Consider the following 13,865-nt stretch of genomic DNA (forward strand, 5'->3'; position numbering starts at 1 on the left):
TCCGCCCCTAAACACCACCCCCACTCCCCCGCCCTCCACCTCAGCCCCACGCTGCATCTAATCCCCGCCATGCCACCCCCTCTAATCCCGCCCTGCCACCCGCGTGCTGCCTGCCAGAGCCCTGCGCTTGCTGGCGGCCTTTGGCAAGGGGCTCTTCCCCCGCTTCTTGCCCCGTGCCCCTGCCATGGCAGGCTGGGGCCCTGGCAGCTCCCTCCCCGCATCCCCCCACGGCTCCTGCAGCTCCAGCCCGATGCTCTGGACAAACTCTTCCAGGCTCAGGGTGGCGTCGGCGGTCTCGGGGACGCTGTAGTCAGGGCTGAGCAGCTCCTCGGGCAGAGCGAGTGAGGCGAGGTCGCAGGGGGGGATGCCTGCGCTGGTGGCACCAGGGTCCCCAGGCGTGGGGCCGCTGCTGGGACCCTCCGGGCTGATCCCCGACTCGTCCATGGAGCAGCCAAAGAACCTGAGGGCCTCGTGGAGAGGCACCTCATCGGGCAGCGCAAGGTCAGCAGCCGGGTCTCCCAGAGGCTGGTTGTGGGGAGCAGCAGAGGGGCTGGTGTGGACGTGGGTGCCCAGGGGGATGTTGGTGCCCGGGTGTGCCCCCGCGGGGGTGCCGCTGACAGCGATGTTGGTGTGTGCTGGCTGCCCCTCGGCGTGCTCATAGGCGGGGATGGCCGTCGGCGAGATCGGGGAGGCTGTGGCCACCGCTCCAGCCTCTGCGCAGGTGCCACCGGGGTCCCCAGGCATGGGGCCGCTGCTGGGCCCTCCCTGGCTGAGCCCCTCCGCATCCAGGGAGCAACCAAGGAGCCTTAGGGCCTCTTCAAGAAGCTCCTTGTCAGAGACTCCAAGGCCAGCAGCTGGGTCCCCAAGACCTTGGTTGTGGGTGGCAGTCGAGGGGCTGGTGGGGACGTTGGTGCCTGGTGGCATGTTGCATGCCGAGGGTGCAGCCGTGCCTTCAGCGTGCTGGAGGCCAGAGCTGGACGGCGGCTGCACCGGGGAGGCTGGGGCCACCGCTCTCCTCTGCTCTTGGTAGGGGGCGTGGTGTTGGGGTTGGCCGTGGGGGGTGCGTGGGGCTGCCCAGGCCAGGCAGGTCGCGCAGCCCCCGGGGCCCCAGAGGCCAGCACCCGGCAGAGAAGTGGCACCGTGGGCGAGCGTGGCGGTGGCCCGTGGAAGCAGGCTGGTGGTTGTGCGCTGCATGTGGAACGCCCGCGGGTCGAAGAAGCAGCCCCGTGGAGGCCTCTGCAGCCCTGTGGGGGTGAGTGGGAGCCGTGTTGGTCCACGGGGACCCTGCAGGGGCACCTGCTGAGCCAGCCCCCATTGCCTGTAGCCCCCGTCTCTGCACCAGGTACGTTAGGAGCTTGTGGCCGGGGCGCTCCCCGCCTCTGGGGTGATCTGCTGTGCCGGCAAGGTGGGCTTGGAAACTGGGGAGGAGGTTCAGTTTGAGAGGGTGAAATGGGAGGGATGTCCCCAAGCCTTTGGGGAATTCTCTGGAAATTGGATGCGGTGGGCTCCCGTCAGCCAGGGGAGGGCAGCGATGCTCACTCAGGCTTGCTGAAGGCCTGTGCCATATCTGCCGGGGGGCTGGGGATGGTGGTGGGGGGGCTGAAGGTGCCCGTGGGTCGGGGATGCTGAAGGTGTTGGGGTGGCCGAGCAGAGAGGGGTGCCGTACCTGCTGGTGGTGCCTGTGGGGCGTGGGTTGCCACCGCCGGTGGGGGTGCCCAGGCTGCGGGGAAGGGCTGCTCCTGCGCGGGCAGTGGGCACAGGTTGGCTGAGCCTGAAAGAGAGACAGGAGCGATGGCCGGTGGTGAGCTCCGCTCTTGCCCCCAGGAGCGGTCCCCGGGCTGCAGGGCTGGGCTCGTTGCCTACCTGGTGGGGAGAAGGTTTCGGGGAGTACAAAAGTGTGGAGGAGCCGGGGTGCCGGGGCGGCACGGGAGCCGCGCGGTGGGAGCCCCAGTGGTGGCCGCGCCATGGTTCGTTGTGGTTGTTGGCCTCTAAGGAGACTCTGGGGTCTCCCGGGACAGAACGTGTCGGCTGTCCGTGTTCCGCCATGCCCCTAGAGCCTCCCCAGCTCCTCCTGGGGAGGGAAAGGGTTAAGGGGGGCTGGGGTGCCCCCGATGTGTTGCGGGTTCATCAGCTGTCAGCGGCGGTGGGTACAAGTGGCTGTTTCTGGAAGCCTTTGGTCCCTTTGCGGAGCTGGGCTCTCCTTGGGATTCGCGGTCCCCGGTGGAACGAGTCCCACGCCTGGAGTGCTGGGATGGCGGGTAGGGGCTCTTCAGGAGGGGTGGGCAGGGCAGGCGAGGTGGCGGTGCCGACGTGGATGGTGGAAAGGGAGGGGTTTGATGGTGCAGCCCTTGCAGTCAGCGGTGCTGTGGTCGGGAGGCTGCGGGGGAGGACCAGGCGGGTGGCAGCCAAGGCAGCTGTTGGAGTGGCTGTGTGCTGCCGATGGCCCAGCCGGCATGCCGGCAGCGGGGAGTTAGCCTATAGGTGATTAGGAGGAATCTGTGGCCTGGGAGCCAGGCTTCCACTTGCCAGGCATCAGCCGGGAATGCCATCCTGCTGTGAGGAGCAGGCCTGGAAAAATCCTGGACTTTGCTGGGGAGAAGTCGTTTTCACACAGCCTCAGGGATCCCCCCGGGAAAGAGGCCCTCCTCGACTTGCTGGTTGTGAATGGAGGAGGGCTGGTGGGAGAAGGGATGGTCTTGGCCACAGTGATGGTGAAGCGGTTGAGTTGAAAACGGTCCGTGTAATGAGAAAGAAGGAGAGCAGAGTTGCTCCCCTGGCTTTTGAGAGAGCAAACGTCAAGCTCACCTCGCAACCACAGTCATGATCCAACTGGTTTCTTTGGAGCGGTGGTACAGTCACCTCTTGCTCCCAAGAGTTTAAAGGGGGCAAAGCGTCGGTGAGTTTAATACCCAGCGTGGATCATCATTCTTCAAGTGTCTTTCAGCTGTTATCGTTCGCAATCAGTCAACAGTCGACCTACCACAAACTATCAACCCTGCAGCAATCTTCAACATTCGAACGGTGACTAACAGTAGCAACGAGCAAACATACGAACATCATCCTGGGGTTGTGTTGGGACATCCATCTCCCATAGGGATAGGGTTTGAAGGGGGAATGTCAAGTGCGTGGGTGCAGACTGGGGGCGTGGCCATTTCACACATGGCATTTAGGGCAGCGTTAGCCTCAGGGACAGCTTTTAAGGGAGCGACTCCTTCACAGCGGACACGGATTTCCGTAGCGTGCTCTTAATACAGCTGATAATAATACAAACTACCACAATTACGATGATGACCGTTAGCAAAGACTGAGGGAGGCTACTTAGCCTCCCCAACAGGGAAATCCCAAACGCACTGAAAACTTTCCCCAGGCACTTAGTCCCTAGCGCAGTGGGCATTTCTCTGGTGTCTTTGGCCATTCTCTTCACCTCGTTCATCTGTTCTCGTAGTGGCACTGAAACGTGTGCCATGTGGACGCAACTGTCACCTCCCGATAGCTTCAGCTTCCCGCATACGCCTTTCTCCCTCGGCAGGAGGAAGTCTAACACAGCTCAGATTTGAGCAGCCGTCTTGCTGGTTTCTTGCAGTCGATGCTTTAAGAGGCCTAGGCTATCATGTGCAGAGTTTGTTAGTGCCTCTAGCTGCAGGCTTGGGTCTAGGAGAGAGTGTTTCGGACTGGAGGGATCCCGATTCCAAAGATTGCGCGCGGTGGCGGTGCAGCTGGTGCAGGGGACAGGAGTGTTGGGGCGAGGACGATGCTCGGGGCGGGCGAGCGTGCGAGATGAGACGGTGAGCGGCAGCATCCCCGGGAGCTGCGCCGTGCCATGCTGATGGCACCGGGACTGCGCCCGTGCAGGCCCCAACGGGACTCCTAACGCCCCAGCGGCATCACTGGGACTGCCCGAAGGAAGGGGCTTATCCCCTACGACTGCCGGTGCCGGGGGCTGCTCTGACGGGACCTCAGCCCGCACCTTCTGCAAGACCCACCCGCAAAGCTGAGGCAGCTCCCCAGAGTCGCCGTTGGCTGCACTGGGCCCACGTTGCAGCAATAAAGAGGGACGAAGCTTCGGGGCACTTTCTGGCCAATGCCATGTCTTGTCATTATTCTTACTAGTTCCCCCTCTCCCAACCCCGCCTCCTTCCTGGTGTTGCAGCTGCCCACGGCGGAGCCCGAGAAGGGGAGGAGGGTCCCTGCCTGGCCTGCAGCTCCCTCCCTCGCCATTCTTGGTGTCGTTTGGGGACCTTTTGGTGCGGCAGTGAGGCAAAGGTGTGCTTCGGGGCTGCGCACAGTGGGCCCCGAGGAAGGGCGCGATTGTCTTGCGGGCCTTTGAGGGCCTTTGCAGCGAGCCCTGTCCCTGCTGGAGGGGACGCCGGTCGTGCTCAAGACGAAGGCCTTGCAGGCCCTGTTGGGGGGGGGTGTGCCCTCCCCGGCCCCCGAGCTCTGCCCTTGTCGCAGAGGCTCTGGGTGTCCGCCAGGAGCCGAGGGGGAGCCCTCGCCCTCCCCCTCTTCTTTATCTAGTGAGGCTCAGGGAAGCTGTAGCCCTCCATGTGGTACGGAACCCTTGTCCCAGGGGCTCTGTGCTGCTTTCCGTGTGGGGCCGTGTCTGTGAGTCCTGCAGGGCCCCGACTGTCGTGGCTCCCCCACCAAAGGGCCGCCCCCCCTGGGGAAGGGGACAGGGGAGTCCCCCACCACCATTGCCTGCTCTGCTGGCGGTGACTCGTCCCTGGGGGAGGCTCGGTGCCCTTTGGGGCTTGCTGGCTGTGATGTGGGGCTCAGCGGGGCTTTTGCACCCCTTGGGTGCCATTTCCCCATGGCCCCTGTGCTCCCTCCCCCTCCCACGCAGGCACAGAGCCGTTCTGGAGAAACAACTTTTAATGGAAAAAAACACAAGGCAACAGGTAAAATCAAAGCTACCCTACCCCACCCACCCTCCAACAGCCTCCCCGCCCTCCGCCCCTAAACACCACCCCCACTCCCCCGCCCTCCACCTCAGCCCCACGCTGCATCTAATCCCCGCCATGCCACCCCCTCTAATCCCGCCCTGCCACCCGCGTGCTGCCTGCCAGAGCCCTGCGCTTGCTGGCGGCCTTTGGCAAGGGGCTCTTCCCCCGCTTCTTGCCCCGTGCCCCTGCCATGGCAGGCTGGGGCCCTGGCAGCTCCCTCCCCGCATCCCCCCACGGCTCCTGCAGCTCCAGCCCGATGCTCTGGACAAACTCTTCCAGGCTCAGGGTGGCGTCGGCGGTCTCGGGGACGCTGTAGTCAGGGCTGAGCAGCTCCTCGGGCAGAGCGAGTGAGGCGAGGTCGCAGGGGGGGATGCCTGCGCTGGTGGCACCAGGGTCCCCAGGCGTGGGGCCGCTGCTGGGACCCTCCGGGCTGATCCCCGACTCGTCCATGGAGCAGCCAAAGAACCTGAGGGCCTCGTGGAGAGGCACCTCATCGGGCAGCGCAAGGTCAGCAGCCGGGTCTCCCAGAGGCTGGTTGTGGGGAGCAGCAGAGGGGCTGGTGTGGACGTGGGTGCCCAGGGGGATGTTGGTGCCCGGGTGTGCCCCCGCGGGGGTGCCGCTGACAGCGATGTTGGTGTGTGCTGGCTGCCCCTCGGCGTGCTCATAGGCGGGGATGGCCGTCGGCGAGATCGGGGAGGCTGTGGCCACCGCTCCAGCCTCTGCGCAGGTGCCACCGGGGTCCCCAGGCATGGGGCCGCTGCTGGGCCCTCCCTGGCTGAGCCCCTCCGCATCCAGGGAGCAACCAAGGAGCCTTAGGGCCTCTTCAAGAAGCTCCTTGTCAGAGACTCCAAGGCCAGCAGCTGGGTCCCCAAGACCTTGGTTGTGGGTGGCAGTCGAGGGGCTGGTGGGGACGTTGGTGCCTGGTGGCATGTTGCATGCCGAGGGTGCAGCCGTGCCTTCAGCGTGCTGGAGGCCAGAGCTGGACGGCGGCTGCACCGGGGAGGCTGGGGCCACCGCTCTCCTCTGCTCTTGGTAGGGGGCGTGGTGTTGGGGTTGGCCGTGGGGGGTGCGTGGGGCTGCCCAGGCCAGGCAGGTCGCGCAGCCCCCGGGGCCCCAGAGGCCAGCACCCGGCAGAGAAGTGGCACCGTGGGCGAGCGTGGCGGTGGCCCGTGGAAGCAGGCTGGTGGTTGTGCGCTGCATGTGGAACGCCCGCGGGTCGAAGAAGCAGCCCCGTGGAGGCCTCTGCAGCCCTGTGGGGGTGAGTGGGAGCCGTGTTGGTCCACGGGGACCCTGCAGGGGCACCTGCTGAGCCAGCCCCCATTGCCTGTAGCCCCCGTCTCTGCACCAGGTACGTTAGGAGCTTGTGGCCGGGGCGCTCCCCGCCTCTGGGGTGATCTGCTGTGCCGGCAAGGTGGGCTTGGAAACTGGGGAGGAGGTTCAGTTTGAGAGGGTGAAATGGGAGGGATGTCCCCAAGCCTTTGGGGAATTCTCTGGAAATTGGATGCGGTGGGCTCCCGTCAGCCAGGGGAGGGCAGCGATGCTCACTCAGGCTTGCTGAAGGCCTGTGCCATATCTGCCGGGGGGCTGGGGATGGTGGTGGGGGGGCTGAAGGTGCCCGTGGGTCGGGGATGCTGAAGGTGTTGGGGTGGCCGAGCAGAGAGGGGTGCCGTACCTGCTGGTGGTGCCTGTGGGGCGTGGGTTGCCACCGCCGGTGGGGGTGCCCAGGCTGCGGGGAAGGGCTGCTCCTGCGCGGGCAGTGGGCACAGGTTGGCTGAGCCTGAAAGAGAGACAGGAGCGATGGCCGGTGGTGAGCTCCGCTCTTGCCCCCAGGAGCGGTCCCCGGGCTGCAGGGCTGGGCTCGTTGCCTACCTGGTGGGGAGAAGGTTTCGGGGAGTACAAAAGTGTGGAGGAGCCGGGGTGCCGGGGCGGCACGGGAGCCGCGCGGTGGGAGCCCCAGTGGTGGCCGCGCCATGGTTCGTTGTGGTTGTTGGCCTCTAAGGAGACTCTGGGGTCTCCCGGGACAGAACGTGTCGGCTGTCCGTGTTCCGCCATGCCCCTAGAGCCTCCCCAGCTCCTCCTGGGGAGGGAAAGGGTTAAGGGGGGCTGGGGTGCCCCCGATGTGTTGCGGGTTCATCAGCTGTCAGCGGCGGTGGGTACAAGTGGCTGTTTCTGGAAGCCTTTGGTCCCTTTGCGGAGCTGGGCTCTCCTTGGGATTCGCGGTCCCCGGTGGAACGAGTCCCACGCCCGGAGTGCTGGGATGGCGGGTAGGGGCTCTTCAGGAGGGGTGGGCAGGGCAGGCGAGGTGGCGGTGCCGACGTGGATGGTGGAAAGGGAGGGGTTTGATGGTGCAGCCCTTGCAGTCAGCGGTGCTGTGGTCGGGAGGCTGCGGGGGAGGACCAGGCGGGTGGCAGCCAAGGCAGCTGTTGGAGTGGCTGTGTGCTGCCGATGGCCCAGCCGGCATGCCGGCAGCGGGGAGTTAGCCTATAGGTGATTAGGAGGAATCTGTGGCCTGGGAGCCAGGCTTCCACTTGCCAGGCATCAGCCGGGAATGCCATCCTGCTGTGAGGAGCAGGCCTGGAAAAATCCTGGACTTTGCTGGGGAGAAGTCGTTTTCACACAGCCTCAGGGATCCCCCCGGGAAAGAGGCCCTCCTCGACTTGCTGGTTGTGAATGGAGGAGGGCTGCTGGGAGAAGGGATGGTCTTGGCCGCAGTGATGGTGAAGCGGTTGAGTTGCAAACGGTCCGTGTAATGAGAAAGAAGGAGAGCAGAGTTGCTCCCCTGGCTTTTGAGAGAGCAAACGTCAAGCTCACCTCGCAACCACAGTCATGATCCAACTGGTTTCTTTGGAGCGGTGGTACAGTCACCTCTTGCTCCCAAGAGTTTAAAGGGGGCAAAGCGTCGGTGAGTTTAATACCCAGCGTGGATCATCATTCTTCAAGTGTCTTTCAGCTGTTATCGTTCACAATCAGTCAACAGTCGACCTACCACGAACTATCAACCCTGCAGCAATCTTCAACATTCGAAGGGTGACTAACAGTAGCAACGAGCAAACATACGAACATCATCCTGGGGTTGTGTTGGGACATCCATCTCCCATAGGGATAGGGTTTGAAGGGGGAATGTCAAGTGCGTGGGTGCAGACTGGGGGCGTGGCCATTTCACACATGGCATTTAGGGCAGCGTTAGCCTCAGGGACAGCTTTTAAGGGAGCGACTCCTTCACAGCGGACACGGATTTCCGTAGCGTGCTCTTAATACAGCTGATAATAATACAAACTACCACAATTACGATGATGACCGTTAGCAAAGACTGAGGGAGGCTACTTAGCCTCCCCAACAGGGAAATCCCAAACGCACTGAAAACTTTCCCCAGGCACTTAGTCCCTAGCGCAGTGGGCATTTCTCTGGTGTCTTTGGCCATTCTCTTCACCTCGTTCATCTGTTCTCGTAGTGGCACTGAAACGTGTGCCATGTGGACGCAACTGTCACCTCCCGATAGCTTCAGCTTCCCGCATACGCCTTTCTCCCTCGGCAGGAGGAAGTCTAACACAGCTCAGATTTGAGCAGTCGTCTTGCTGGTTTCTTGCAGTCGATGCTTTAAGAGGCCTAGGCTATCATGTGCAGAGTTTGTTAGTGCCTCTAGCTGCAGGCTTGGGTCTAGGAGAGAGTGTTTCGGACTGGAGGGATCCCGATTCCAAAGATTGCGCGCGGTGGCGGTGCAGCTGGTGCAGGGGACAGGAGTGTTGGGGCGAGGACGATGCTCGGGGCGGGCGAGCGTGCGAGATGAGACGGTGAGCGGCAGCATCCCCGGGAGCTGCGCCGTGCCATGCTGATGGCACCGGGACTGCGCCCGTGCAGGCCCCAACGGGACTCCTAACGCCCCAGCGGCATCACTGGGACTGCCCGAAGGAAGGGGCTTATCCCCTACGACTGCCGGTGCCGGGGGCTGCTCTGACGGGACCTCAGCCCGCACCTTCTGCAAGACCCACCCGCAAAGCTGAGGCGGCTCCCCAGAGTCGCCGTTGGCTGCACTGGGCCCACGTTGCAGCAATAAAGAGGGACGAAGCTTCGGGGCACTTTCTGGCCAATGCCATGTCTTGTCATTATTCTTACTGGTTCCCCCTCTCCCAACCCCGCCTCCTTCCTGGTGTTGCAGCTGCCCACGGCGGAGCCCGAGAAGGGGAGGAGGGTCCCTGCCTGGCCTGCAGCTCCCTCCCTCGCCATTCTTGGTGTCGTTTGGGGACCTTTTGGTGCGGCAGTGAGGCAAAGGTGTGCTTCGGGGCTGCGCACAGTGGGCCCCGAGGAAGGGCGCGATTGTCTTGCGGGCCTTTGAGGGCCTTTGCAGCGAGCCCTGTCCCTGCTGGAGGGGACGCCGGTCGTGCTCAAGACGAAGGCCTTGCAGGCCCTGTTGGGGGGGGGTGTGCCCTCCCCGGCCCCCGAGCTCTGCCCTTGTCGCAGAGGCTCTGGGTGTCCGCCAGGAGCCGAGGGGGAGCCCTCGCCCTCCCCCTCTTCTTTATCTAGTGAGGCTCAGGGAAGCTGTAGCCCTCCATGTGGTACGGAACCCTTGTCCCAGGGGCTCTGTGCTGCTTTCCGTGTGGGGCCGTGTCTGTGAGTCCTGCAGGGCCCCGACTGTCGTGGCTCCCCCACCAAAGGGCCGCCCCCCCTGGGGAAGGGGACAGGGGAGTCCCCCACCACCATTGCCTGCTCTGCTGGCGGTGACTCGTCCCTGGGGGAGGCTCGGTGCCCTTTGGGGCTTGCTGGCTGTGATGTGGGGCTCAGCGGGGCTTTTGCACCCCTTGGGTGCCATTTCCCCATGGCCCCTGTGCTCCCTCCCCCTCCCACGCAGGCACAGAGCCGTTCTGGAGAAACAACTTTTAATGGAAAAAAACACAAGGCAACAGGTAAAATCAAAGCTACCCTACCCCACCCACCCTCCAACAGCCTCCCCGCCCTCCGCCCCTAAACACCACCCCCACTCCCCCGCCCTCCACCTCAGCCCCACGCTGCATCTAATCCCCGCCATGCCACCCCCTCTAATCCCGCCCTGCCACCCGCGTGCTGCCTGCCAGAGCCCTGCGCTTGCTGGCGGCCTTTGGCAAGGGGCTCTTCCCCCGCTTCTTGCCCCGTGCCCCTGCCATGGCAGGCTGGGGCCCTGGCAGCTCCCTCCCCGCATCCCCCCACGGCTCCTGCAGCTCCAGCCCGATGCTCTGGACAAACTCTTCCAGGCTCAGGGTGGCGTCGGCGGTCTCGGGGACGCTGTAGTCAGGGCTGAGCAGCTCCTCGGGCAGAGCGAGTGAGGCGAGGTCGCAGGGGGGGATGCCTGCGCTGGTGGCACCAGGGTCCCCGGGCGTGGGGCCGCTGCTGGGACCCTCCGGGCTGATCCCCGACTCGTCCACGGAGCAGCCAAAGAACCTGAGGGCCTCGTGGAGAGGCACCTCATCGGGCAGCGCAAGGTCAGCAGCCGGGTCTCCCAGAGGCTGGTTGTGGGGAGCAGCAGAGGGGCTGGTGTGGACGTGGGTGCCCAGGGGGATGTTGGTGCCCGGGTGTGCCCCCGCGGGGGTGCCGCTGACAGCGATGTTGGTGTGTGCTGGCTGCCCCTCGGCGTGCTCATAGGCGGGGATGGCCGTCGGCGAGATCGGGGAGGCTGTGGCCACCGCTCCAGCCTCTGCGCAGGTGCCACCGGGGTCCCCAGGCGTGGGGCCGCTGCTGGGACCCTCCGGGCTGATCCCCGACTCGTCCACGGAGCAGCCAAAGAACCTGAGGGCCTCGTGGAGAGGCACCTCATCGGGCAGCGCAAGGTCAGCAGCCGGGTCTCCCAGAGGCTGGTTGTGGGGAGCAGCAGAGGGGCTGGTGTGGACGTGGGTGCCCAGGGGGATGTTGGTGCCCGGGTGTGCCCCCGCGGGGGTGCCGCTGACAGCGATGTTGGTGTGTGCTGGCTGCCCCTCGGCGTGCTCATAGGCGGGGATGGCCGTCGGCGAGATCGGGGAGGCTGTGGCCACCGCTCCAGCCTCTGCGCAGGTGCCACCGGGGTCCCCAGGCATGGGGCCGCTGCTGGGCCCTCCCTGGCTGAGCCCCTCCGCATCCAGGGAGCAACCAAGGAGCCTTAGGGCCTCTTCAAGAAGCTCCTTGTCAGAGACTCCAAGGCCAGCAGCTGGGTCCCCAAGACCTTGGTTGTGGGTGGCAGTCGAGGGGCTGGTGGGGACGTTGGTGCCTGGTGGCATGTTGCATGCCGAGGGTGCAGCCGTGCCTTCAGCGTGCTGGAGGCCAGAGCTGGACGGCGGCTGCACCGGGGAGGCTGGGGCCACCGCTCTCCTCTGCTCTTGGTAGGGGGCGTGGTGTTGGGGTTGGCCGTGGGGGGTGCGTGGGGCTGCCCAGGCCAGGCAGGTCGCGCAGCCCCCGGGGCCCCAGAGGCCAGCACCCGGCAGAGAAGCGGCACCGTGGGCGAGCGTGGCGGTGGCCCGTGGAAGCAGGCTGGTGGTTGTGCGCTGCATGTGGAACGCCCGCGGGTCGAAGAAGCAGCCCCGTGGAGGCCTCTGCAGCCCTGTGGGGGTGAGTGGGAGCCGTGTTGGTCCACGGGGACCCTGCAGGGGCACCTGCTGAGCCAGCCCCCATTGCCTGTAGCCCCCGTCTCTGCACCAGGTACGTTAGGAGCGTGTGGCCGGGGCGCTCCCCGCCTCTGGGGTGATCTGCTGTGCCGGCAAGGTGGGCTTGGAAACTGGGGAGGAGGTTCAGTTTGAGAGGGTGAAATGGGAGGGATGTCCCCAAGCCTTTGGGGAATTCTCTGGAAATTGGATGTGGTGGGCTCCCGTCAGCCAGGGGAGGGCAGCGATGCTCACTCAGGCTTGCTGAAGGCCTGTGCCATATCTGCCGGGGGGCTGGGGATGGTGGTGGGGGGGCTGAAGGTGCCCGTGGGTCGGGGATGCTGAAGGTGTTGGGGTGGCCGAGCAGAGAGGGGTGCCGTACCTGCTGGTGGTGCCTGTGGGGCGTGGGTTGCCACCGCCGGTGGGGGTGCCCAGGCTGCGGGGAAGGGCTGCTCCTGCGCGGGCAGTGGGCACAGGTTGGCTGAGCCTGAAAGAGAGACAGGAGCGATGGCCGGTGGTGAGCTCCGCTCTTGCCCCCAGGAGTGGTCCCCGGGCTGCAGGGCTGGGCTCGTTGCCTACCTGGTGGGGAGAAGGTTTCGGGGAGTACAAAAGTGTGGAGGAGCCGGGGTGCCGGGGCGGCACGGGAGCCGCGCGGTGGGAGCCCCAGTGGTGGCCGCGCCATGGTTCGTTCTGGTTGTTGGCCTCTAAGGAGACTCTGGGGTCTCCCGGGACAGAACGTGTCGGCTGTCCGTGTTCCGCCATGCCCCTAGAGCCTCCCCAGCTCCTCCTGGGGAGGGAAAGGGTTAAGGGGGGCTGGGGTGCCCCCGATGTGTTGCGGGTTCATCAGCTGTCAGCGGCGGTGGGTACAAGTGGCTGTTTCTGGAAGCCTTTGGTCCCTTTGCGGAGCTGGGCTCTCCTTGGGATTCGCGGTCCCCGGTGGAACGAGTCCCACGCCTGGAGTGCTGGGATGGCGGGTAGGGGCTCTTCAGGAGGGGTGGGCAGGGCAGGCGAGGTGGCGGTGCCGACGTGGATGGTGGAAAGGGAGGGGTTTGATGGTGCAGCCCTTGCAGTCAGCGGTGCTGTGGTCGGGAGGCTGCGGGGGAGGACCAGGCGGGTGGCAGCCAAGGCAGCTGTTGGAGTGGCTGTGTGCTGCCGATGGCCCAGCCGGCATGCCGGCAGCGGGGAGTTAGCCTATAGGTGATTAGGAGGAATCTGTGGCCTGGGAGCCAGGCTTCCACTTGCCAGGCATCAGCCGGGAATGCCATCCTGCTGTGAGGAGCAGGCCTGGAAAAATCCTGGACTTTGCTGGGGAGAAGTCGTTTTCACACATCCTCAGGGATCCCCCCGGGAAAGAGGCCCTCCTCGACTTGCTGGTTGTGAATGGAGGAGGGCTGCTGGGAGAAGGGATGGTCTTGGCCGCAGTGATGGTGAAGCGGTTGAGTTGAAAACGGTCCGTGTAATGAGAAAGAAGGAGAGCAGAGTTGCTCCCCTGGCTTTTGAGAGAGCAAACGTCAAGCTCACCTCGCAACCACAGTCATGATCCAACTGGTTTCTTTGGAGCGGTGGTACAGTCACCTCTTGCTCCCAAGAGTTTAAAGGGGGCAAAGCGTCGGTGAGTTTAATACCCAGCGTGGATCATCATTCTTCAAGTGTCTTTCAGCTGTTATCGTTCGCAATCAGTCAACAGTCGACCTACCACGAACTATCAACCCTGCAGCAATCTTCAACATTCGAACGGTGACTAACAGTAGCAACGAGCAAACATACGAACATCATCCTGGGGTTGTGTTGGGACATCCATCTCCCATAGGGATAGGGTTTGAAGGGGGAATGTCAAGTGCGTGGGTGCAGACTGGGGGCGTGGCCATTTCACACATGGCATTTAGGGCAGCGTTAGCCTCAGGGACAGCTTTTAAGGGAGCGACTCCTTCACAGCGGACACGGATTTCCGTAGCGTGCTCTTAATACAGCTGATAATAATACAAACTACCACAATTACGATGATGACCGTTAGCAAAGACTGAGGGAGGCTACTTAGCCTCCCCAACAGGGAAATCCCAAACGCACTGAAAACTTTCCCCAGGCACTTAGTCCCTAGCGCAGTGGGCATTTCTCTGGTGTCTTTGGCCATTCTCTTCACCTCATTCATCTGTTCTCGTAGTGGCACTGAAACGTGTGCCATGTGGACGCAACTGTCACCTCCCGATAGCTTCAGCTTCCCGCATACGCCTTTCTCCCTCGGCAGGAGGAAGTCTAACACAGCTCAGATTTGAGCAGCCGTCTTGCTGGTTTCTTGCAGTCGATGCTTTAAGAGGCCTAGGCTATCATGTGCAGAGTTTGTTAG

The 13,865-nt window shown here is 64.0% G+C and overlaps 2 protein-coding genes across 2 annotated transcripts; both read right to left on the reverse strand.

Annotated features, from left to right (window-relative positions):
• Nucleotides 1-81: 81 nt before the first annotated feature.
• On the reverse strand, nucleotides 82-1,966 carry LOC135316482 (proline-rich protein 22-like). The gene is made up of 3 exons (XM_064469939.1): nucleotides 1,864-1,966; nucleotides 1,667-1,771; nucleotides 82-1,244 (listed from the first exon to the last, which is right to left on the reverse strand). The coding sequence occupies exons 1-3, from the start codon at nucleotides 1,964-1,966 to the stop codon at nucleotides 82-84; spliced, it is 1,371 nt and encodes a 456-aa protein (XP_064326009.1).
• A 3,061-nt stretch (nucleotides 1,967-5,027) lies between these two features.
• LOC135316483 (proline-rich protein 22-like) lies at nucleotides 5,028-6,912 on the reverse strand. The gene is made up of 3 exons (XM_064469940.1): nucleotides 6,810-6,912; nucleotides 6,613-6,717; nucleotides 5,028-6,190 (listed from the first exon to the last, which is right to left on the reverse strand). The coding sequence occupies exons 1-3, from the start codon at nucleotides 6,910-6,912 to the stop codon at nucleotides 5,028-5,030; spliced, it is 1,371 nt and encodes a 456-aa protein (XP_064326010.1).
• Nucleotides 6,913-13,865: the final 6,953 nt, after the last annotated feature.

The sequence above is a fragment of the Phalacrocorax carbo genome, chromosome 19 (genome assembly GCF_963921805.1).
Source record: "Phalacrocorax carbo chromosome 19, bPhaCar2.1, whole genome shotgun sequence".
Classification (NCBI taxonomy): Eukaryota; Metazoa; Chordata; class Aves; order Suliformes; family Phalacrocoracidae; genus Phalacrocorax; species Phalacrocorax carbo.

What these genes read in the sequence shown, in the direction of transcription:
- LOC135316483 (XM_064469940.1), bottom strand. Translation starts at nt 6,912, where the DNA reads ATGGCGCGGCCACCACTGGGGCTCCCACCGCGCGGCTCCCGTGCCGCC. An exon ending in CGAAACCTTCTCCCCACCAG is followed by an intron (nt 6,718 to 6,809) that starts GTAGGCAACGAG and finishes TCTCTCTTTCAG; the next exon opens with GCTCAGCCAACCTGTGCCCA. An exon ending in CCCACAGGCACCACCAGCAG is followed by an intron (nt 6,191 to 6,612) that starts GTACGGCACCCC and finishes TCACCCCCACAG; the next exon opens with GGCTGCAGAGGCCTCCACGG.
- LOC135316482 (XM_064469939.1), bottom strand. Translation starts at nt 1,966, where the DNA reads ATGGCGCGGCCACCACTGGGGCTCCCACCGCGCGGCTCCCGTGCCGCC. An exon ending in CGAAACCTTCTCCCCACCAG is followed by an intron (nt 1,772 to 1,863) that starts GTAGGCAACGAG and finishes TCTCTCTTTCAG; the next exon opens with GCTCAGCCAACCTGTGCCCA. An exon ending in CCCACAGGCACCACCAGCAG is followed by an intron (nt 1,245 to 1,666) that starts GTACGGCACCCC and finishes TCACCCCCACAG; the next exon opens with GGCTGCAGAGGCCTCCACGG.